The sequence below is a fragment of the Danio rerio genome, chromosome 24 (assembly GCF_052040795.2).
Source record: "Danio rerio strain M-AB ecotype USA chromosome 24, GRCz13ab, whole genome shotgun sequence".
Taxonomy (NCBI): domain Eukaryota; kingdom Metazoa; phylum Chordata; class Actinopteri; order Cypriniformes; family Danionidae; genus Danio; species Danio rerio.
The window spans coordinates 29220001-29245967 of NC_141044.1; the positions used below are offsets into that span (position 1 = coordinate 29220001).

Genomic DNA, 25967 nt, shown 5'->3' on the forward strand with positions numbered 1-25967 from the left:
ACAGACCTACAGTAACAGTCCAGCTGTGTATAAAGCTGCATGCAAATCCCCATGCAAATGCTCAGATCCTCCTGTGAAATGTGTGTGTGCAGGTATAAAGGACAGCACCGGCTCAGAGAGCGATGGCGGCGACTCCAGCAGTTTGCGCTCAGACACTGGCAGCGTTTCCTCCAGCTCCGAGATCCAGCCCAAAAAAGTGCGAGGCTTTGGTTTCGGGGACATTTTCAAAGACCAGCCCATCAAACTGCGCCCGAGGTCTGTGGACATGGACAACGAGGCAGAAAAGGTGAGCTTGGGTTATTGGAGACTAGTGTGTGTTGCTGGGATTTTACGGCTCTCTGTAATTACAGTCAGGCCGTGTCTATCGTGGTCTCGCCGTCTCTTGTTCATTAAAACCTTCCAGTCTTTCTGTCCCACTGAGAGCAGCATGTGTCCCTTTGCTCATTTCCTCATTTTCTCCATCCAGCACTGGCTGATTTATTAGACCCACTCATCATTTATTTATTTATTTCAGGTTTTTTTTGTGTGCATCTCTGTTGAGTTTTTGTGCTGTGTGAGTTAGTGGCCTATTACTATTCAACATACTTCCATATTCCTTCAATTTATATTGCAAATGTTAACAAAATTTGGGAAAAAGGTACAGGAGGGCTAATCATTTTTCAACTCTTTTACAAATAATTTAAAAATGTACATTTAAAATCTAATTAATATGAAAGTTTTTTTTTACAGTATTTCCTATAATATATTTTCTTCCAGAGAAAGTCAAATTTTCAGCAAAAATAAAAACATTTTAAGTCCAGATTTAAGACAACCGATGCACTGGCTGTGAGCCACAACCGTGAAGTTAATATTGTCCAACTTATTGTCCAGGCTCTCAAAAGAGGCTTAAAAATCTATGGCAAGAGAGGCTCTGAGCTCCTTATGCAGGGCGCTAATTTCAGCTGGCGTTAGGGCTGGGAAATTAATCGAAAAGTAATCGAAATTAACATTCACGATCTATAATCGACCTAATTTTTCCAGAACGTATATATATATATATATATATATATATATATATATATATATATATATATATATATATATATATATATATATATATATATATATATATATATATATATATTTTTTTTTTTTTTTTTTTTTTTTTTTACAGCATATGGAGTCACATGACCCTGCTCTGTTAAAGGCTGAGGCGAATTTATATATCTGTGGCCACTTTGCAGCTACGTCTGATATCAGGTCAAGTAGGATGATAGACCAATTCTTGAGCCTTACTTTGCACTATGTACATTGACGATGATTAGAAGCTGCACTGAGATGACTTGAAACAGCATTTTTTAAATTACATTCAAATGAATATTTTCATTAAAATAATTGTTTACAGAAGATGCAAGAAATGAAGAGATACTGCTTATTTTCTACATTTATTATGAAAAACACTGGAGATTATTAATTTTGTTTCTAAAAGTGCTAGTGCAACGCAGATGTTCAATAAATAACCATAGATAGTAGATAATGTGTATTTCCTTTAATTATTTTAAAATCAAGTAATGCACTCTTCATTCAGTCTCTCACTTGCAATTTCTGAGCATATTTACTGTGCAAAACTTCTATGTGAGCTATAAAATAATAAATAAATTGTCAATATATACACACACACACACACACACACACAATTAGTGCGTTAACGCATGCAATAAATTTGAAATAATTGAAGCGTTAAAAAAATTACGCAATTAATGCAGTTGCAGTTTTTTTTTCCTGTTGTGGCCAGGACAGTGCTGCCCATATGACATAATCTGCAGCCCATTGGTTCTTTTCTTTATTGACATTCGGCTGACCCAATCACAAACTTCCTTGTTGGGCTATGTGTAAGCATGCAACGTAGGTGTGTATTTGTCAAAATAGTCGAGAGTCACGCCTTTTGCGTCTGCACTCTGCAACATGCAGCGGAGCACAGATCAATATATTCCTGTCCATTCTATCTAGTTACCTATTTGTGCATATACTGTAAATATACTTTTTAAAATTTTATTATTTTTACTTTTAATCTGCACCACGGCCCGCGGCAACTTCCTCCTATGCTGTTTTCTTAACCTGCAAGTCTTTGTTTTACAAATTATAAAGAATATATGCTTCTCAAGCTCTATGAGGAGTGTCATTTATGTATTTTAAGATGCCCTCAGTCAGAAGACAATCGCATGAGATATCATGACATTGTGTTTTTGATTGTCTGCATGATGTAGGCTCATTGTTTAAGTTAATTTGATTGACAATGTAAAATCTTTTAGCTATGTTTGATGTTTCATTGTTGAGTTAAACATTTTTAAGGGTCTCTGATACATTGCTATTATTTATCTTTATTTCATAAATCAACATTAACTGTGTGAGTCAGCAGGCAGTTTTTATTTTCATTATGTATTAGGCTCCCTTAAAACACACAACCACACACAAGATGGACTTCCAGTGTGGATTATAATTTTATTATAATGATGAATAAAAAAATGTAAGTTTTTAATTTGTCAACTCTCGTTATTTCTTATATATAGCTTTAGTGCTTTTATAGAATGTTGATATAGAGAGTTGGTAAACATATTCAAGGACGTGCACAGATGGGTAGCGTTTTGATTGATGTAGTGGGCCGCTCTAGCCCAAAGTGCCAGTGGCCGATTTTTTATTTTTTGGCCCAGTCCCGCCCTGCATTGAGTACAATTGTTTGTATTCGATACTTTATTATTACTATTATAATTTTCCATATCTGCAATGCCTGTATTTTGGCATTTGTTTACAGTCCACTTAGAATCCAACACGGAAATCAATGTTTTCTTTATTGGCATTGATTGTTTTAAACTTAAAATGGCATTAACATGCCTGTGTTTTTATTTCTGTTCAAAAGCAGTTTATAATTTAATTTAACCATTTATTCCAGTGATTTTAAAGATGAAATTTCCGCTTCATTAGTCCAGTTTTCAGTCACATGATTCTTCAGAAATAACTCTAATATTAATTATTATTATTATTATTATTATTATTATTATTAATAATAATAATAATAATAATAATAATAATACAAATAATAGTAATAAAATCAATAATGACCGGAGTAATAATTTCATGTGAAACTACATACAATAAGAAAGCAGTTATATAACATTTTAATAATCATTTAACAAATTAACAATTTCTTTTACGTTTAATAAATGCCGCCTTGATAAACAATATTAATAGTAAAAAAAAATAATAATCTGAATAAAACGAAATGATTAATAAAAAGTGTATTCTTTATTGTTTCAAATAACTTTTGCGTAATTAAGATGTCAAACTGTTGAAATGTGTTGAAATATTACAATATTCAACATTAAAGCATAACAGCAACAAATATATTCTCTGCTTATTTATGCTTAATAAAATATAGAAAACATAAAGTGCTCTTTCAAAATATTATTTCAGCTTTGAAATATTGAAAAATGACAAAATCGATTGACAATTCAGTAAAACCTATTAGTGTCAGGAAACAGAACGGACACAAGTGCAGGTCTCTTTCAGAATTTATTAGTGACAAAAATGACCCTATTGGGCTTAAGCACAGGGAGAAAAATTCTAATCAAAAATTTATAAAAATAAAAAGTTCAACAAAAACTGCTCCGAAGAGGATATAATTATTACTGGGATCTTTAAAGGGACTCAGGCAAATAAAATTAACAAAATGAAACGAAAACAAACTTCAAGGTTGTTCAGAAGAGCTAAAAAAAACTGTCAACAGAAACCGCTCCGTAGAAGGGACAAAATGTCTTTCAGGGTGTAATTTCAAGTTCACTCGGCAGGGGGCGATACAGCGGTATACTGGATCCGGCGGGCGGCAGAGCCGAGAGGGAGAAGAAGAGTGGAGCAGGTGACGGGAGGGAATATTGAAGCCGGGGATCGGAGACAATCGGCCAACCACGGCGGATAAACAAAACAGAAACAGGTCCTGCAGATGACAGAGAGGGGTCAAAAAATGAAGAAATAAAATAAAAGGAAAAACCAACCAGAAGACGGGCTCGAGACAACAGGAACTGACTGGACAGGACTGGACTAGTGAAACAGTGCACGCTGACCACAACCAAACGACAACGATCTGACAAATGACAACATGAGGAGAGCGCTTTAAATAGAGGGAAAATTACGGGAAGACAGGTGAGTGAAATTGGTTTAATTGAATAATAGGGATGAGTGGGAAGATGGGAGGAGATGTGTCAAAGCAAGTATGTAATGAGAGAGCGATCAAAACACCACACGTGCTGAAATACATGTAAACAAGTGCAAAACACAAACGAACCCAGGTGATCAGACAGAGGACCTGACAGTACCCCCCCCTCCATGGTCGCCACCGGGCGTACCCTGGGGGGGCTCACCTCGTCTCCGACGGAAGTCCGCAATCAGCGTCCGGTCCAGAATGTCCCGGGCTGGGACCCAACTCCTCTCCTCTGGTCCATAGCCCTCCCAGTCCACCAGGTATTGAACGCCCCTACCCCTTCGTCTGACCTCCAGTAACCTCCTGACAGTGTAAACTGGAGAACCATCCACTAGACGGGGAGGGGGAGGGGTAGGAATAGAGGGAACAAGGGGGGAGGAAAACACAGGTTTAACCCTAGAGACATGAAAAACTGGGTGTACCCGACCAAGCGTATGAGGTAGCTTGAGCTGAACAGCCACAGGACTCAGCACTTTAGTGATCCGGTATGGCCCAATGAACCTGGGTGCCAGCTTGCGTGAGGCTACCCTGAGAGGCAGGTCCTTGGTGGAAAGCCATACCCGTTGACCACAAACATAGTGGGGAGCTGGAGTCCGATGACGATCAGCCGCTGCTTTGGTCCGTCTCCTAGCCTGGGCCAAGGCTTCCTTAGCTTTCCTCCAGGTGCGACGACACCGTTGAACAAAAGCCAAGGCAGACGGGACCGCAGCTTCGGGTTCCTGTGAGGGGAACAGAGGAGGTTGATAGCCAAGACAGCATTGAAATGGCGACATACCCGTAGCAGAAACTGGTAGAGTATTATGGGCATACTCGACCCAGGATAGTTGTTGGCACCAGGAGCTAGGATTATTGGATGTCAGACAGCGGAGAGTACGTTCCAAATCCTGGTTTGCCCGCTCAGACTGCCCGTTGGTCTGGGGATGGAATCCTGAAGACAGACTCGTAGAGGCCCCGATCTGTCGGCAAAATTCCTTCCAAAACCTGGAGACGAATTGGGGGCCCCTATCGGAGACCACATCTACCGGAAGACCATGAATCCGGAACACGTGATCAACCACCACCTGAGCAGTCTCCTTGGCAGAGGGGAGTTTTGGGAGAGGAATGAAATGAGCCGCTTTAGAGAAGCGGTCCACCACCGTGAGAATGACGGTGTTGCCCTTCGATTCAGGTAGGCCAGTGACAAAGTCAAGGGCTAAGTGTGACCAGGGACGGGAAGGGATGGGTAAGGGGCGGAGCAGACCAACAGGAGGGGAATTGGCACTCTTGTTTTGGGCACAAATAGGGCAGGCAAACACAAACCGCCTGACATCCTTGGCCATGGAGGGCCACCAAAATCTTTGACGGATAGTAGCCAGAGATCTCCTGACTCCTGGGTGACAGGCCAGCCTGGATGAGTGACCCCACTGGATAACTTTGGAGCGCAGTGACTGGGGAACAAATAGTTTGCCCGCTGGAGTCCCTCTAGGTATCTGACACTCTCGTACAGCACCCAGAACCTCTCTCTCGATGTCCCAAGAGAGGGAAGCCACCACCACGCCCCTGGGCAGGATGGTGTCAGTTGAAACCTCCCTCTCCGGGGCACTGAACATGCGAGAGAGAGAGTCGGGCTTGGTGTTCTTTGACCCTGGTCTGTACGAGAGTGTAAAGTTGAATCGACTAAAATAAAGGGACCAGCGGGCCTGTCTAGAACTAAGCCTTTTGGCCGTGCTAATATATTCTAAATTCTTGTGGTCTGTCCAGACCACAAAAGGTTGCACTGCACCCTCTAACCAGTGACGCCACTCACCCAGGGCCAGTCTGACTGCCAACAATTCCCGATTACCAATGTCATAATTCCGTTCTGTGGGGCTCAGGCGGTGGGAGAAGAAGGCACAGGGATGCACCTTCTCATCCCGTTGAGACCGTTGTGACAGAACTGCGCCTACTCCGACATCAGAAGCATCCACCTCAACAATAAACTGTCGTTTCGGATCTGGAATAGACAAGACAGGAGCAGAGATAAAACGGGACTTTAAATTATCAAAGGCCTCCTGTGCCTTGCTACCCCAAATGAACGGTACCTTAGGAGAGGTGAGCACTGTTAAGGGTGCAGCAATCTGGCTGAAGTTCCGGATGAATCGCCGATAAAAGTTGGCAAATCCCAGGAACCGCTGCAGTGCCTTACGAGAGTCTGGAGTTGGCCACTCGGCAACAGCTCTTACCTTAGAGGGGTCAGCTTTGATCTCACCCGCCGAAATCACAAACCCCAAGAATGAAACTGACTTAGCATGGAAGACGCACTTCTCCGCCTTAACAAACAATTGATTCTCCAGTAATCGTTGCAGCACCTGACGAACATGCTGAGTGTGTACCTGCATGGAGGGAGAAAATATCAGGATATCATCAAGGTACACAAAGACAAATTGATTTACCATGTCTCTCAGCACGTCATTAACCAGGGCCTGGAAGACAGCCGGGGCATTTGTCAGACCAAACGGAAGGACCCGATATTCAAAGTGTCCCGTAGGGGTGTTAAAGGCGGTCTTCCACTCATCCCCCTCTCGAATACGGATAAGGTGGTAGGCATTCCGGAGGTCAAGCTTAGTGAAGACCTGGGCTCCCTGCAAGAGTTCAAAGGCTGAAGACATGAGAGGTAAGGGATACCTATTCTTTATGGTGATGTCATTCAGCCCTCGATAATCAATACATGGACGAAGGGAGCCGTCCTTCTTCTTAACGAAGAAGAACCCAGCGCCTGCAGGAGACGAGGAAGGGCGGATGAGGCCAGCTTTAAGGGATTCATCTATATATTTGTCCATGGCCTCTCTTTCAGGACTAGAAAGGGAATACAAGTGACCCTTAGGCGGAGAAGTGCCTGGGAGGAGTTCTATGGCACAGTCATAGGGTCGGTGAGGAGGCAAGGATGTGGCCCGGGACTTGCTGAACACCAGACCCAGATCGCGGTACTCCGCCGGAACCCCTGTCAGATCCGCTGCATTCACCTGAAAAACAGGACACACAGAAACAGGAAACGGGGCAGGACCAAGACAAGACTCAAGACAAGACTGACTCCAGGACAAAACTGAATTTCCAGACCAATCCACATGAGGACCATGCTGCACCAACCAGGGATGTCCCAAAATTATGGGAGCATTGGGAGAGTCAAGAAGGTACAGTGTGGTAACCTCACGGTGATTTCCAGATATAACAAGACTTACGGAGGGAGTAGCATGGGAGATAGTAGCAATCAGGGTACCATCAAGGGAACGGGCAGGGATAGGATCAGGGAGAGGAATGGCTGGAATACCCCACTGGCTGGCCACAGAGCTGTCCATGAAGTTTCCTTCTGCTCCCGAGTCGAGGAGAGCAGAACAGGCATTGGTAGAACCTCTATACTGAATCAGTGCGGGTAGCAGAGTACGGGAGGAGGGGGAGTGAAGGGGAATAGCGCCCACCAGGATCCCCCGTTTCACTGGTGGGCTTTGGCTTTTGCTGGGCAGACTGCGGCAAAGTGTCCTGGTTTGCCACAATAAAGGCACAAACCCCGGGCCAGACGTAGTTGTTTCTCTTGGGGTGTTAATCGCAAACGACCCACTTGCATGGGTTCAGGGTCATGTGCAGCAGGAAATGTGGAAGATGAAAGGGTGCCCTCCACCCTGCCAGAGGAGCGGGTCAGCTTACGTTGGTGTCGGCGATTGAGGCGAACCTCGATGCGTAGAGCCAGATTAATGAGATCGTCAAAGTTGTGTGGCAGTTCGTGAGTGGCGAGCTCATCCTGGATGTCCTCCTCAAGGCCTGCACGGAAAATGGATCGACATGCCCCCTCATTCCAGTCACAGGATGCTGCTAGGGTTTTGAACAAGATGGCATACTCCGTGACCGATCGCCCACTCTGATGGAGGCGAGCGAGCTGATCCGCAGCCTCCTGTCCTCTGGCAGACCGGTCAAATAGTCTCATCATCTCAAGTCGGAGATCATTAAAAGAGGCGCAACAGGGGGCTCTTGTTTCCCAAACGGATGTTCCCCATTCACGGGCCTTACCAGTAAGGAGGGTCAACACAAAGGCCACCTTAGTCTCTTCAGCATCATACATGCGTGGTTGAAGGGCAAATACCACCGAACATTGTGCCAAGAAGGCCCGACATGAGTTAGGGTCCCCATCATATGGTGGTGGATTATTACAACGTGGTTCAGGCTCAAGGCGAAAACCTTGCCGTGTGGTTTCATACTGGAGTTCCTGCAAGCGATTGGTAAGTTCAGCCACCTGATTGGAAAGCACTTCCACCTCTCTGCTGGTGTTGCTGAGTCGGGTCTCATGTTGGCCCAAAAGCACCCCCTGCTGGGCAACTGCTGCTCTGACAGGATCTGGACCTGCTGTGTCCATAGTGGTCAGATCGTTCTGTCAGGAAACAGAACGGACACAAGTGCAGGTCTCTTTCAGAATTTATTAGTGACAAAAATGACCCTATTGGGCTTAAGCACAGGGAGAAAAATTCTAATCAAAAATTTATAAAAATAAAAAGTTCAACAAAAACTGCTCCGAAGAGGATATAATTATTACTGGGATCTTTAAAGGGACTCAGGCAAATAAAATTAACAAAATGAAACGAAAACAAACTTCAAGGTTGTTCAGAAGAGCTAAAAAAAACTGTCAACAGAAACCGCTCCGTAGAAGGGACAAAATGTCTTTCAGGGTGTAATTTCAAGTTCACTCGGCAGGGGGCGATACAGCGGTATACTGGATCCGGCGGGCGGCAGAGCCGAGAGGGAGAAGAAGAGTGGAGCAGGTGACGGGAGGGAATATTGAAGCCGGGGATCGGAGACAATCGGCCAACCACGGCGGATAAACAAAACAGAAACAGGTCCTGCAGATGACAGAGAGGGGTCAAAAAATGAAGAAATAAAATAAAAGGAAAAACCAACCAGAAGACGGGCTCGAGACAACAGGAACTGACTGGACAGGACTGGACTAGTGAAACAGTGCACGCTGACCACAACCAAACGACAACGATCTGACAAATGACAACATGAGGAGAGCGCTTTAAATAGAGGGAAAATTACGGGAAGACAGGTGAGTGAAATTGGTTTAATTGAATAATAGGGATGAGTGGGAAGATGGGAGGAGATGTGTCAAAGCAAGTATGTAATGAGAGAGCGATCAAAACACCACACGTGCTGAAATACATGTAAACAAGTGCAAAACACAAACGAACCCAGGTGATCAGACAGAGGACCTGACAATTAGGCTGATGAATTGTGGCAAACTGTAAACTATTAACTGTAATCAAACTGTAACTAATCATAACTATCATTTCTCTGAGAAAAACTGCCCAGATTATGCCAATAGCAACTGTGCAAACAGCTGAGGTGGTTTTCTCAGCCACTGAGGCAGGAAGTCATACTCGAAGCGTTTGTGGGGCATTTTCCGCACATTGTGTTGAGTCCGAAAGCAAAGGAAATCTCTCCAGACAGTCTGTGAACATCTATCGTTGCATACTGTATTTCCATTACTTATCACTTCCACCTGTTACAAACACAGACAATGTTCTGCTTTGCAAGGCGGGTGATGGGTGGAATATGGAAATGCAGGGTCGTTTATGAGCTGTAGGTTTACCCACATACAAATCTACCACACCCCAACATGACTCTCTTTCCACCGTCAGCCGTCTCCTCTCTCTTTCTCTTTCTCTCTTTCTCTCTCTCTCTCTCTCTCTCTCTCTCTCTCTTTCTCTCTCTCTCTCTCTTGCTCTGAGCGGCTTCCTGGCTTCAGGGCTGTTTGAAAGCAGAACTAGACTGTCATGAGACGCAGTTAGACTGGAAGCTTGCTAAAGGTTCCTGTTGCAGGCAGGACTTTTGCACAAAGTCATAGGTTTCAACACTGGAAGACTTTTTTTGACCAAAGGCAAAGGTAAATAAGTATTTTTTTTTTTAATTTTCTTTGTTTTGATTTTTTAATTGGGCTATTTTAAGCTAAAACTGTGAGTTATTAAATATGGATGTGCTTTGTTTTATACAAATTGGATTATGGGGTTAAATGTCATAGTTTTTAGGGCCATCACAGTCTTGACAGCAGGATGTTGTAATGATGTTCTTATAAAGCCATTTGAACTCTTAGCTATGGCAGGCTGTTTTAGCATTCAATGTGAGAAATGTATTTGTTTCTGTTTTTTATTTTAGATACTAGAATCTTTACCATTATCTGTGCTTATTTGTTAGCTACTAGTGCTTATTCTTCAGTAAATATCATATACTACATAAAATATATATAACCACTTATACTACACTAAAAAAACTGTTTATTTATGGTTTTGAATTGCATTATGGGATGTTGATTTTTCTTTTGAAAAAAGTGACTTTTATTAACATTTGTAATAGTTTAAAGTGATATATTGTCAGGGTTTGTTGTATATTATGCTACAAAAACCTGGTAATAAACTGCCATAAATGGAAAACTCTTGTGAATCACAAAATACGGAAACTGATAATTATCCGATATTATTTTACTGTGTAGAATTTATTTATTAGATGCAGGTACTTGTTACATATTTAGTTAAGACCATGTCCACGCTAATACATTTTTATTTTAAAACACATATTTTTATATCTATTATGACATGTTTTCAGAAATGATACTGTATCTTTTTTCTTAAATGAAGCTTTTGAAAATGATGGCGCATATTTAGTCATGTGACCAATTCCGCTAAAATGGTGGACAACATTTTACAGCAGTTGTTTTGGATGCTATCCTTTTTGACAGCAAAGATTAATGTCAATTTGTGCATGCTTCAGATTGCTTTTCTTTAAATGACACAGAATGTTTTCTCAGAGATGTTGAATTGACACGACTTCTAGTCCAGTGTTTCTCAAACATTTTTCATCAAGTACCACCTAAGAAAAGAATTGTCTCTCCAAGTACCACTATAATGAGCAGTATTGAGTAGTAGGCCCGATGAAGCAGCTACATCACTGCACAGTTAAAAAATGAGGCAGATTAATTCCTATTATTAAAAATATTTATAATTGTCAGCCCCTTTAAACATTATAAACAGTTCAAACATTAAGACTGTAGGGGCAGCGCAGTAGGTAGTGCTGTCGCCTCACAGCAAGAAGGTCGCTGGTTCGAGCCTTGGCTGGGTCAGTTGGCGTTTCTGTGTGGAGTTTGCATGTTCTCTCTACGTTCATGTGGGTTTTCTCCAGGTGCTCCGGTTTCCCCCACAGTCCAAAGACATGCGGTACAGGTGAATTGGGTAAGCTAAATTGTCCATAGTGTATGGGTGTGAATGGGTGTTTATGGATGTTTCCCAGAGATGGGTTGCAGCTGGAAGGGAATCCGCTGCGTAAAACATATGCTGGATAAGTTGGCGGTTCATTCCACTGTGGCGCCCCTAAATTAATAAAGGGACTAAGCCAAAAAAGAAAATGAATGAATGAATTAAGACGGTACTGTGCCTGTGCTTATATGTAAAAAAACAAACAAATAAAAATAAAATGACAATGTTTAAATTAAAATATGATTTTAAAAGTTAAAAATAAAAGGTTACTGTTCCTAAAAAGTGAAAAATAAAAAAACTTTAATACTTTAACGTATTAACATATACATAACTGTAAAGTATTAACATATAGTAGCCAATTTATGAACACCTGGAAATGTTGCCTGCACCTCAGAAATATAGGCAATGTCTGTGTCCGAGACCGCATACTTCCATACTATACAGTATGATAAAATCAGTATGCGAGCAGAGTAGTATGTCTGAATTCATTGAATTCGAAAATCAGTATGCAAAGGAACCCGGATGACTTACTACTTCCGGCGAGATTCTGAAGTGCGCATCCCATGAAAAAATGTCGGCTGTAGTACGTCCGAATTCCATTCATACTTCTTACATTTATAATGCATAGAACGTACTTTTTTAATGGCCAAGTAGTAATTTAAATTCAAATGCAGTAGTAGGCGATTTTGGGACGCAGCCTGTATTTGCATTTTTGATAATTTTTATGTATTTTATAATATATGTAGCATGTACAAATGACATATTTGTTTCCTCTGCGTACCACTAGAAGGAAGCCTGCATAGCACTAGTGGTACATGTACCACAGTTTGAGAACCACTGCTCTAGTCTATATTCTCTGTTGTTTTTGCTCATTTATACCTCTCTGTTACTCGCAACAACAACTCTACCACACTGTCGGTCCATTTATGAAACTGTTCTTTTCGTCATAATGCCGTAATGAGCTGGAAAGTAAATAAATGCTAGACGGAAAGGACTCATTCCAGAGCATCTTAAGATTTAATGCATGTGCAGTACAGGGACTAAAGCGTCTTCAGTTGTTGCAATGTGGATGAACAATATTTTGGGAACACTAGTACTCATGTTTTGATCACCAGCAATCGAGAGGCTGCAGTTAAACACACAGATCGCATAGAACAACAAATCTGTCATTATATGGACTACAAGATCCAGTCATGCACTGCACACACACCGGTTCCTAATACTGTCGATTGCAAACACTCACAGCTGCTCATTGACTGATGACAGGAATATTTAAACCACGCACACACACACACACACACACACACACACATCAGGGCTGAGTCTTGTTATACTGTTTGTGAACATTACGACACGTTTTCCTTGCCTTGCTTTGCTGTGTTTTTGACCCTCGCCTTGTTTGTTTGTTTATGTTGTCTGTTTCCTGCCTGTACTGACCAATCGCCTGTGTATTTGACTATGACTCTGGATTTGCCTGCATACATCTGTTTGCTCCTGATTGTGACCTTAGCTTGCTTGACCATTCTGTTGAGTAAATCTTGCGTTTGGATTCGCACTCCGTTGTCAGCGTCCACTTTACATTACAACTTATTCATGCATACTACTTTAATTCTCATTTATTACAAACTAGTCTTATTAAATATACTAGTATTTATTCACTAGACACTGTTATTTATTAGATACTAGTACTTATTCATTGGATTCGAGTACTTATTCATTAAATACTACACTGAAATATGGATATTTTTAACCAAATTTTTTATGTTACTGTAATTTGTTACAGCTAAAATGATAAATTACCCTCAAATTATAGTTTTGACTTGGTTGAAAATGAAAAAAACTATTTTAATATTAATCGAAACATTTATTTGCCCAAGGAAAGAAAGAATATAATGACTCAAAGGTAAAAAATAAAATAAAATAGGCAATTAATTAATTTAATTACTTTAGATCGACTTAAAATTAAACTCCAAGTAAAATTGTACTTTAGACCAAACTATAATAAATACATATAACGTTGCTTTTTATTTAATTTTATTTTTAATAATGAGATAAACTATCTGCAGGTGCTTTCAGTATGGCTATAATTGTCACGCAGATGGTAATCAAACTCAGATTAGAAATACATAAAAACCGAATAGAAAATAAGCAGTACCTTTTTCATGTAAATTACTACTTTATTTTATTTTACTACTTTAATAAAAATGTTTGTTTTTAAAGAGCCCCTATTATTCATTAAAAAGGGTCTTATTTAGGTTTTGTAGGTCTCCGACAACAGTCTGATATGCATGCAAGGACAAAAAAACACTTTCATTGTCTTATAATGTGGATTTATTTTTAGCTAATTATCCCAATAACTCCCATATGATTCGTTAAGTGATTCATTTGTTCCCAAATCACTCCTTAGCGTGTTGCTAATCTTCGGTGATTGGTCCGATGACCCAGTGTGTTATGATTGGTCGACTGCATTAAGCGCGAGACAAAGAGAAATGGCCAGCACAGCTTATCAATAATTTTGAAGTACTCAGAGTGCAGAGTGTATGTGTGAGCATACCTGCCAACACTCCAGTTTTTCATGGGAGTCTACCCTACTTCTTCATTAAATACTGGAACCTATTAAATAGATATCACTTATTCATTAGATACTCCAACTTATTTCACAAGTGACAAGTAACTATTCTGTTGTTTCTATTAACAGGTTTCACATTTTTGCTATTGACTTTCATGGGGATCTGTATTTGTGACACAAAAACTATCCAATATGTTTTCTGGTTGTGACTTGTACATACATTTTTTTTTTTACCAATAGTTATTCTAGTACTATTCTTACACTGAAACTTGCTAATGGGTTCCTGTTGCAGGCATTACTTGTGCACATAGTCATAGGTTTCACATAAGGGCTTCAGAGATACTACATGAAGCTTTCACAGCAAGAAGTTGTAATGATGCTTCTTTTATTCAGTTAAATCATTTGTTTGTGACAAGCAGTTTAAACAATCAATCTTTAAACCTTTGCTATCATTGTTTTAGAGACTAGTATTAAGAATTAGTACTTATGCATTAGTTACTTGTTCTTAAAGTTTAAATAATAGTTAATTAGCGTATTAATAGTTAAATCGCTTATTCATTATGAGTGTTTGTTTATTAAATAATATTTCTTATTTACTAGATACTAGTACTAATGAAATACACATTAGTAGAAATCTATTAGATACTAGTACTTATTAATTATATAGTAGCATTCATTTCATTAATGTCTATTAAATATTTTATTGTACAGTAATATATTCAATTTTATTGCATTTTATTAGATACCCTTTCAATGAACTTTTAGTACATATGAATTTGCTACTAGTTCTTAAAGTTTAATGCTAGTTCTTATTATTTACTCGCTAGTACTTTTTAAAAATAGACTAGTATTTATTTATTTGAGAATAGTATTTATTTATTAAATGGTAGTTTTATTTATTAGTTTCTGGTTATAATAAAAAGACACACTGGTAGTTATCTTTTAGATACTTGGACTTATTCATTAGACACGTATTCATTTTGTTAATGGCTAGTAACTATTCTATTGTAGTTCTATTCTATTCTGTTACATTTTTATAGATACTGATATTTTATCTATTAAAGGGGACCTATTGTGCCTCTTTTTACTAGATGTGAAATAAATCGCTGAAGTCCCAAGAGTTTCAGCTCAAAATTTTTTTTGAAGCTGACACTTTTCAAATTTAAGATTAAAATTGCGTTTTGGTGACTGTCACTTTAAATTCAAATGTACTCTCGGTCCTTCAGTCCTTTCTCAGTTTTCAAAAGGGGACAAAGCTACAAATGCCTATGTGTCAACCAAGTGACAGATTCAAAACAATACTAATGTTGTCTCAGTTAACATATCAAAAGAAGTAGCTCATAAAAAGGATGTGGAGATACGCTGTTCATTTATGCATCCTATAACTCCACATTTATAGTCCTGTTATAGTCACAGACATTATCCTTGGCAGCTACAATGGGTAAAAAATTGGATGGCTGCTTCTCACTCAGGGCTGTCTATGGTAATGTGGAAGAGATTGTTACTAATGGGCAGGGCTTTTCCTCCTGCCATGACATGTACAAAGGGAGAATGTCAAATTGTTCAGTCAAAAATCAAAGTGTTTCTGCAGACTTTTTACAAGGAGTGATTATAAAAAATAGATATAACTTATTTTAACCAATAGTGGCTAGCTATATTCACACACTGTTGCCACACAACTGTGTTTAAACCCCTTATAAAAGCAATTTTGCATAATTGTTCCCCTTTAAGTATTAGTACTTATTTATTAGCTGCTGTGTCTTAATATTTATTAACTTATTTTTATTTGTAATTTTAATTATTCTATTCATTCATTTTCTTTTCAGCTTAGTCGCTTGCTACAGCGGAATGAACCACCAACTTATCCAGAATATGTTTTACACAGCAGATGCCCTTATAGCTGTAACCCATCCCTGGGAAACACCCATACACTCTCATTCACACTAATACACTATGGACAATTTTAGCTTACCCAATTCACCTGAACCGCATGTCTTGAAACCAGCGACCTTCTTGCTGTGAGAAGACAGCACTACCTACTGCGCCACCGCATCGCCATAATTATTCTATTCCATTGAAAAAAATAAATAAAATTGTTACTAGTAACAAAAAATAGTTGCCAGCCACTAAACTGAAAAAAAACATTCATTAAATTAGCAATTTTTAAGGTGACAGGTTGCATTTGTATTTATTTGAACTGAAGATAAATTGATTTTAATAATATTTTTAAATTCATCCCATATAGAATGTTTGCAACCAGTTACCTTAAAATAACTTAGTAAATCTAATGAATATTCTTTTCAAAATAAGTTATAGTATCTAAAAGATGAGTACCATATGTATTTAATAGGTATTAGTATCAAATGAACAAGTACTAGTATCTACTGAAAAGTTATTATCAATGTCTGTTCAGTAGCTGTCCGTATCTAATGAATGAGTTCTAATTCATAAATAAAAAAGACCTAATATGCAATGAATAAGCATTATAAGCTTTAGTAGCAAGTGATTACATTATAGTACTATACTAGTAGCATGAAAACAGATACTAGTAGCTGTAAAAATGGCTTGCCATATTTGGCTGCCACATGGTGCTTGTTAGTCCGACTCCTTCATGACTAGTTTAAATGAGAGGAAAGGGAAGAGTGGGTGAGGCTTGTGTGTGTGTGTTTGTGTGTGTGTAAGGCCACATTGGGAGCGCAGGATGTTAAAGAGCTTGTTGTATGTCGGGTTGGATTGATTCCCTGCCATGTTTGTGGAAGGACTGTGGCTCTCCTGCCGGAAAGAGTCCAGATAAACACAGCCAGACGGACAGTGTGCTATTCACATATTCACACATGCATGTTTGAGTTCACTGGACTCCTGACAGCTTCTTTATGACATTACGACTGTGCAACATCTTAACGCTAGTTTGGAATTACACATTTTTAATATATAGGTCTCAAAGTAATGTAAAATGCTGAGCTGTGCCTTTTGTCTCAGTGGTTGATACTGTCAAGCTGATTGGATTAACACCTCTGCAATGTTTATGTTGATTAAATAAGGGTGGGTGAAACTTGACTTTCAACTATGGCCATCATTTCACATCTTTTGCTAGAGTTGTCATGCCAGTTCTTTGTTTCCACCTCTAAGTTCTGTCATTCACACTAATGCACTCTTCAATAGTCTTACTTTTTTATGTGAGTTGACATTGGGTTTTTTATTTATTTCTAAACTACAACTTTCATGTATAATATTTTGACAATTGAAAGTCAGTAAGATACATAAAAATAAAAGATGCTGTAGTTTTTTTTAAAGTGACAGTGATGTTTTTTAGAATCTGAGCTTCTGCAGTGCAACTGACTAAAAACAGATAATAAATTAAATAAAACATTTAAAAAATATATACAAACTAATATGTGTATGTACAGGTATATTACTATATACAATGTTATAAAGGTATGTGCAGCTGTACAAATTGGCATGAAATTATGACGTGAATCCACTACAGGCCGATGTGTACGCTTTTTCAAATCTCTAATTTCAAGTGCCATTCGCGCCTGCTGTTCTCAGTTAAATGCAGCTGTCGACTGACCGATCGGCTGACCCACCCTCCTCCTTCCCTAAACCCAACCAATAGTGTTTTCAAAGGCACCGATTGACCCGACCACCCACGTCCTTAAACCCAACCGACAGTTTTAAAAAACAATTCAGAAAGAGAAAAACCCTCGCCTGATTTTTACCATGTTTTAGTGGCGTATTGGGTAGTGCTTTCGCCTCACAGCAAGAAGGTAGCTGGTTCGAGCCTCGGCTGGGTCAGCTGGCATTTCTGTGTGGAGTTTGCATGTTCTTCCTGTGTTTGCATGGGTTTCCTCTGAATGCCAAAAACATGCGGTTCAGGTGAATTGGGTATGTTAAATTGTTCGTAGTGTATGTGTGTGAATGAGTGTGTGTGGGTGTTTCCCAGTGATGGGTTGCGGCTGAAAGGGCATCCACTGCGTAAAATGAATGCTGGATAAGTTGGTGGTTCATTCCACTGTGGCAGCCCCAGATTAATAAAGGGACTAAGATGAAAAGAAAATGAATGAATGTTCATGAAGCACTAAATAATAGCATGATTTTTTAAATCTTAATTTTTCTATTTTTTACGTTTGTTAATATTTTAATATAAATATTATAGTAATACATATTTCTCATAAATAAGATTTTTTTTATTCATTTCCACAAAAATATTCAAAAGCAAAAAAAAAGTAAAATTTCAACAATGGTAGTAAGAAAATATGTTGCTTCATCAAACATCAAATTAGCATAATAGCATGATTTCTAATGTCTTCAATAAAGGTTTTAAAATAAATGAATGTATGTATTTTAAAAAATGACAGTGAAGACATAATCGTTAAAAATAAATAAATGCTGTTGTTTTTTTATTCATTTAAAAACTGTATCAGAGTTTCAACATAAATATTAAGCAGAACAAGTTGTTAAGATCGATAGTCAAGGGATTCAGCAGCAGATCAGCATATTTTAATGAATATTTAAATGCGCAATAATGATTAAAAAATGTCATTGTTATATTTAATTGTAATATTTCACAATATAAATATTTTTACTGTATTTTCTGTGAATGGCAGTGTATATCACTTGTCATAATTTAAAATATGTGTATGTTTTTCCTCAGCCTCAGATGGTTAAGAAAGCGACTCCAGCAATTGGCCAGGAGACCATGAAGGCGGAGCATGAGAACAAGGCCAAAGGTATCAGCATTATATCACACGTGTGCTGCTGTGCATCATTTCGATTCAAACTGTTTATGTATACAAATTGCATGCAAATCCAACGCAATTGATTCTTGATGTGACTGTGGAAATTCAAATTACAGCAAAGGAGTTTTGCAAAGTTATTTTCCCCTACGAAGCTCAGAATGAAGATGAGCTGTCAATCAAAGAGGGAGATATTGTTACGATTATCAATAAGGTGAGTTTGAGCTTTCTGATAATTAATAAAATGTTGGTCTGTCTGTTTATTAATGAAACAATGCATATGGCTGGTATGATTTATAAATTTACTGTGCTGTATATACTGGGGTTGGACAATGAAAATGAAACGCCTGGTTTTAGACCCTATGGGCCCTATGATACACCTGGCGCAGTGTGGTAGTTTGGTAGGCGTGGTAGTTTGTGGTAGTGGGGTAGGCGCTACTTTTGGTAGTTTCAGCTTGGCGCAAGAGTGGTTTTGAGGCATTGCGCTACGCTGTTTAAATAGCAAATGCATTAGCGCTCATTTGTGCGCCCATAGGCGTACTGGTCTAAAAAGGGAGGCGTTCTGAGGCGGACCGCTGGCGCGTTGCTATTTTGAGAAACTATAATAGATTTTTCATTAGACCAAAAACTAACCCGGTCTAAACTCTGGCGCAGAGTTGCGCCTCGCTTACGCACTGCTTAATACGCACAAGATGTAGAGCAATACGCAAATATCTTTAGATATGAAAAAATATAAATATTAAGGATATATATAGGATATAATAAGAATAGATATAGAATATAAATATAAAGGATAAAAACATTACAAAACATATTATTTTCTAGCCTACATAAATACGAAAAATCCTTGCTTTTATGTCTTCTTCATCTCGGGAGGCTTTTTCAGTTCATTCATCATAACAATTTGCTTTTGTATAATGTTATTATTATTAGCAGTATTATTTAATATATCCACATTTATATTTGTTTTATTAAAAGCAAGCTTAGATTTGCCCACCTGTCAGGTTTAAGACCATATGGGGCATGGCAGGTGTATTTGGAAATAACTCAGTATTTTGACCACTCTTGGTCATTATTGTTCATTTATTCATTTGCTAGAAATTAAAACTGGTCAAAATAGAGCCCCAAAAGTTCATTAGTATGGTGTAGGGCCTCCTTTTGCGGCTAATACAGAATCAATTCATCTTGGGAATGACAGAAACAAGTTCTGCACAGTGACCAGAGGGATTTTGAGCCATTCTTTTTGCAGAATAGAGACCAGGGGCCTCATGTATCAACGCTGCGCACGCACAAAAACTTTGCACGCTCAGAATCGCTCACGTTTGGATTTACTAACAATGAAATGAACGTGGGAATGTGCGCAGCTCCACGCCAGCTTTATGGCTGGCGTACGCACATTTTTTTGTGTGTCTGTTTTATTTCCATTGGCGACTCCTAGAGGCAGTTGTGTTAAATTGCTCTCTACAAAGTGTCTGAGCCTTGCAATGGCAGCGGTATGAGACGGGTTCATCTAGCAGGTATATAAGGTTTCCATACCACACATTTGACCAGCTAAACATTAAAGCACAATTTGCAGCAGTCGCCTGTTTTCCCAATGTAATCTGAGCTATCTACTGCACGCATATTGCTATAAAGACACTTTCTGAAGATCAATTTGCATGCGTGAATCATAAACATTTCCATTCAATAAATGTGCAAATAAAATATGATGCACAAACTTATTGATGATTCCTACTTGTCTTTCTCGTGATAAATAGTAGGCAAAATCTGATATGTAGCGGGGGAAAAAAGAAGAAAGAGTTCATCAGACGCTGGATTCGAGCTGAGTTCATGCTCGAACGTGTCAAAACATGTTGACATGCGTCTTACGAGCTGCGCCACTGAGACTGTTAAGGGTTCTACACCATTTTACACCTATAAACCACACTATTTCTTTTTTAATTCACTCAGTGCTATGTTCAGACCCAACTGTGTTAACCGCATCAGCTAAACTCTCTTACTCTATTTTTTTCTTTTCTTGTTAATTCCGGAGAACAAACTTGCAAATAACACCGTTTTTCTCCGGTCTACCTCCGAAAGCAGCACCTCCAGTTCACACTCTGTTCAAAGTTTCTCTTTTGGCTTGCTTTTGTCATTGCTTTTTCGTTGGGTTTTGCCATTAGCATAGTCATTAGCATATTCATACGGGGGAGGAGGCAGGGAGGGGTTTTGTGCTCGTGCATGTTGCGCTCAGTTTCACGTTCATTCGGATGTACAAAAGAATATGCATGAGATTCGGCATACGCAGTGTTTCATACATATGAATTTTTTTCTACGTACGCACATTTACAGCTTTGTGCGTACGCAATGTTTTAGTAAGATTTCCACGCAAGTCTTCGTACATGAGGCCCCTGGTCAGTACATGATGATGGTGGAGGTAAACATTTCCTGACTTGCTACTCCACAGCAAAGTGGCTTAATAATATGTTTATGTTTATTAAACCACTCTGTCACCGGTCTTGCTGTGTGTATTGGTACATTATCATCCTGATACACAGTCTTCAGAATACAAAAGCATTGGGTGCACTGGTCCTCCAGAACGGTTTGGTAGTCCTTGGCAGTGACATGCCCATCTAGCACAAGTAAGGTCTAGGCAATGCCATGATATTGCCCTATACTTCACTCTGGGTATGCAACAGTCTAAGTGGTATGCTTCTTTGGGGCTTCTCCAAACCGTAATTCTCTTGGATGTGGAAAAGACAGTGAATGTGGACTCGTCAGAGAACAATACATGTTTCACATTGTCCCCAGCCTAAGATTTTTGCTGCTGACACTATTGAAACTGAGGTTTGGCATTGAGTGTTTGGCATTGATTTAATAAATTAGGGACCAAAGATATGGCTATAGCAGCCTGTCTGTTATGATGCTCATTCATCACACTGGCTTTGTATATTGACTCTGTGAAGCTCACTTAATTGGTTAAGTTTCATTGTCGAAGATTTTACCAGTAAGTTGACAAAATATACCAGCCATGTGCATATAGATGTGTATATAGATGCTTGTGGAATTTTTTATTTTACATCAAATACTTTTCTGATTGCCATTTACATTTTCAGTATTTGCCATTTCAGTGGACAAACAGTCACTGACATAACGTCTAGTCTGGTTAGGCCACAGGCTGATGAAATGTGTGTTTGTAGGACTGCGCTGACGCTGGTTGGTGGCTCGGAGAGCTGAACGGCAAAAAAGGAGTGTTTCCAGACAACTTTGTAAAGTTATTTATCCCTGAGGTAGAAAAAGAGGTGAGATCTTATTTTTGTCTCTCACTGACACACTTCAGCCGTTTCCAGCGGGGAGTTTCCTACTGACCTCAATGATAGAGGGCCTCAGTCTCCGGGCGAAACACACACACATGCTCACAGACACACTATGTCCTCTCGCTATGTCCTCCCTATGTCCTCTACCTTTGCCTCTCTCTTTACCCTTTGCCTGAATGAGCAGCATGCGCTTTAATGTTTTAGTGCTGTTTGGTTTGAAGGGATTGTTTTTTTTTTTTTTAAGACAACACACTGCAGGTGAATAGGGTAAAAAGATATCCAGTAGAACAATAGTAATTACATTTAGACTAGATACATCAAGTAAAAAAAAAAAAAAAGTTTATATATGCAAATTATGCATTATTTAGTTATATTTGAGCTAGTTTGCATGCATTTCTAGCACAAAAATCTCATTATTGGAAGTCATGTTTAAAATGATTGTTTTTTTTTTTTTACATAATAGGGTCAAAGGTTTTTACAGGGGTGTTATTGGGGAATCTGAATGAACTGCTGAAGTGATTTAAGATTTAAGCTTAGGGCAGGAGAAAAATGATATACTTTGGCATCAGTTGAAAATGTGTATTCTGGGTGTTTTCTTTCAATTAGACCCCAAAAAAACACTGAATAAAAATCCCAAATGCTCAGAAATTCAGAACTGACTTTTGTTTTTTGCAGTGTCTTGCCATATTGGACAATTGTATATGGTTAGCTGTATGTGTTTTAGTATGAGGGCGAGCCAAACGTGTGTGTTCTAGTAGGTCTACTGTGTGTTTCAACTGTGTATGTGCTTACAGAGACCTAAGAAACCACCTCCTCCTGCAGCACCAACCACTAAACAGATCACAGGTAACACACTCTTTTGTCTGCGTTTTTACATTTGATTTCTTTTACGTTTACATGCCTTTGTGGCCATTCATATGTGGGTATATAAACATGCTTTACAAACTGATTTTTAATCAGAAAACGACGGATGGGAGTGTTCAGAATAACATACTATCATACTACATTTACAACTTTTTGTGGATCACTTCTCAGATATTAAAGTGTTTTGTATACAGTGAGAGTACACTATATAGATACTATATGTATTTCACAAAGCAATTCTCTTGATTTGATCGATTATATTATATTATATTATATTATATTATATTATATTATATTATATTATGTTATTATATTATATTATAATATTATATTATATTATATTTTGCTACTGTTTATACATAATATGCCAAATTAGGATTTTACAAAAAGGGCTTTCATAACAATTATATTATGTAAAAACATATTCTATGTCCAAATAAAGTCATGTGATCTCAGTTTCATAATATATTGTATTAAAAAATCATTTAACAACATTTGATATATCTCATTTAAACTAACATATCCATTCAAGTGATCTCTAGCTCCTCCTTGTGGTGTAAAATCTAACATGTGTCTGTTTAATGAGTTTTAGAAAGCATTCTCTGTCATTTCAGTGTTCACTGGTCTGTGAATTTGTGTAGGAGGAACCGGCTTACTCAGACTTAGCTCAAAATATAAATAGACTGATGTTTTTCATAGCTTCCTTGAATTATTTATGAATCATGAATCTTTTCAGTGAATTAACTGTTTATTAGCAACAATTCTATTGTCTACTGGTGATCTGATGAGCCAAAATACATCTTTAACCACAAACATTAAGCATCACAGTATTTTTCGAAACTATAATTAAATTCGAATCCCATATACTTTGAGATCTCGTACACTAATTCTTCTCATTTATATGTCACTTCAGCTGAAAGCTGGTCAGTGTATCAGCTGGGCCCTGTTGAACTCTTTATATTGTGTGTATTGATCCACAGACAAAAAGACAGAGACAAAAAAGGTCCCACCAGAGCGGCCTGAATCTCTCCCACACAGAGCTGAAGAAAAAGGTAGGTAATGTCTCTCTGAACTTTTTTTTTAACTTTGACAAACCCCTCTTTCATTTTATGATCATACATAATGATTATGATGGTCACATGTAGGCGAGGAGTCGAGGCTGGGTGAGATTCCAAAGCCGTCACTGCCAGTGGTTCTTCCGAAGAAGCCTCTTCCCCCGAAAAACAACAACTCGTCATTGAATCGACCGTCATCCCTGCCACCCAAACGGCCGGACAGACCCGAGAGACCAGCTGTGCCCAATATACCGTCAGTCTCACACACAAACACACATTTAACAGCATCAAAACATACTGCATTATATAGACACTTAGTTATCTTACACATACTGTATTTCTGGTCGAAGTTCTTAGTCTATTGTTTACAAGGTATGTTACTTTAGTGTTAATGCTGGATCAAGTCTGTTTTTGAGTTTTTCATTGGCTTACAGAGCAGTTTTTCATGAAATACTGGTTTAATACATCTTAAAGGAACATATATTTTTTTTAAAAATAGGCTCATTTCAAGTCCCCTAGAGTTATACATTTTTTTTATCCATTCAGCTCATCTTTGCATCTAGTCAGAGCACTTTTAGCTTAGCTTAGCTTAGCATAATTTATTGAATTGCCACAATGATGGTATAGGTCCTATAGTTTCTAATCATTCAGCTAACTTTGAGTCTGATCAAAGCACTTTTACCTTAGCTTAAATTAGCTTAGCATAAATCATTGAATTACTACAATATTGGTATAGTTCCTATAGTTCCTAATCATTCAGCTAATCTTTGAATCTGGTGGGAGCATTTTAAGCTTAGCTTAGCTTAGCATAAATCATTGAATTGCCACAATGATGGTATTAGTCATAGTTCCTAATCATTATGCTTATCTTTAAGTCTGGCGGGAGCACTTTAAGTTTGGCTTAGCTTAGCTTAGCTTAAATCAATGAATTGCCTCAATAGGTTCTATAGTTCCTAACCAGCTTAAGTTTGGCGGTAACACTTTTAGTTTAGCTTAGCATAAATCATTAAATTGCCACAATGATGGTATAGTTTGAATAGTTCCTAATAATTCAGCTTATCTTTGAGTCTGGCAGGAGCACTTTAAGGGCCTACTCACACTATGCCATCTGACCCGTGGCCCGGTTGGAAGATGTGTGCCTGAGCACGGTTCACTTGGGCTTTGGCACGGTACGCTTGTACAATTGTAATTGCAGATATCTCTAATTGTCATTCTGAGTAGTCCAATTATAATTATGACTAGTCAAAATATAATTAGAGATATCTCTAAATATATTTATGGAGTCAGAACAAAGATTTAAATGCTAAAAAGGCTTGCCATAGAGAGCGCTTCTCACTGAACACGGCAGCAGCGTTGACGTAAGCTTGCCGAGGCCAGATATAGTGTGAGTGCGGGCCGTCGGGGGAGACAGGAAGGGGGACAAGCGTGTTTTGGCCCGGTTCGAGGCAACTGTACCTAGTGTGAGTACGGCCTAAGTTTGGCTTAGTTTAGCTTAAATCATTGAATTGCCACAGTGATGGTATAGGTCCTACATTCAGCTGATATTTGAGTCTGGCGGGAGCATTTTTAGCTTAGCTTAGGTTAGCTTTGCAAAAATCATTTAATTGCCACAATGATGGTATAGGTCCTATAGTTCCTAATCATTCAGCATGAAATATTCCCCTTTTTTTGCATGTACATTCCTGTCCTGCCACAAGAGGGCGCCACCGTCGAATAATTTTAAAATAGATTCATTCAGGGCTCACTAAACATTTATAATTGAATTAATTTAAATCTTTCAGATGAAAACTGAACAGTGATTTCAATTAGTGAAATGTTTTGTTTACAGAAAGATTTATAAGCATCAAAACAGGTTATGTAAAGAATTTAAAATGAATCAGTGAATCATGTAATTTTTAAACTACCTCTGCAAACAACCTCTGTTCAGTGATTACAAAGTCTCAGTGAATCATTCAGATTTTCA

General features: G+C 38.6%; 1 protein-coding gene and 1 long non-coding RNA gene across 18 annotated transcripts in view; one reads left to right on the forward strand and one right to left on the reverse strand.

Annotated features, from left to right (window-relative positions):
- sh3kbp1 (SH3-domain kinase binding protein 1) overlaps positions 1 to 25967 on the forward strand; it is a 114800-nt gene that overhangs the window by 80789 nt on the left and 8044 nt on the right. For 11 of the 17 annotated variants that reach the window (XM_087309694.1, XM_087309697.1, XM_087309700.1 and 8 more), the window contains 7 exons: positions 93 to 286; positions 18708 to 18783; positions 18909 to 19003; positions 21969 to 22070; positions 22880 to 22931; positions 23930 to 24001; positions 24095 to 24257. In XM_087309694.1, the coding sequence (XP_087165820.1) occupies positions 93 to 286; positions 18708 to 18783; positions 18909 to 19003; positions 21969 to 22070; positions 22880 to 22931; positions 23930 to 24001; positions 24095 to 24257 (754 nt within the window). Of the gene's footprint in view, positions 1 to 92; positions 287 to 8978; positions 9285 to 9994; positions 10122 to 18707; positions 18784 to 18908; positions 19004 to 21968; positions 22071 to 22879; positions 22932 to 23929; positions 24002 to 24094; positions 24258 to 25967 lie in introns of those variants that run through there. The other 6 variants (XM_087309706.1, XM_087309708.1, XM_087309710.1 and 3 more) reach the window with 2 other exon arrangements.
- On the reverse strand, positions 3148 to 16130 carry LOC147838061 (uncharacterized). Its single transcript, XR_015525112.1, has 3 exons — positions 16087 to 16130; positions 9448 to 11131; positions 3148 to 3498 (listed from the first exon to the last, which is right to left on the reverse strand). It is a non-coding gene; the product is annotated as an uncharacterized LOC147838061 (long non-coding RNA).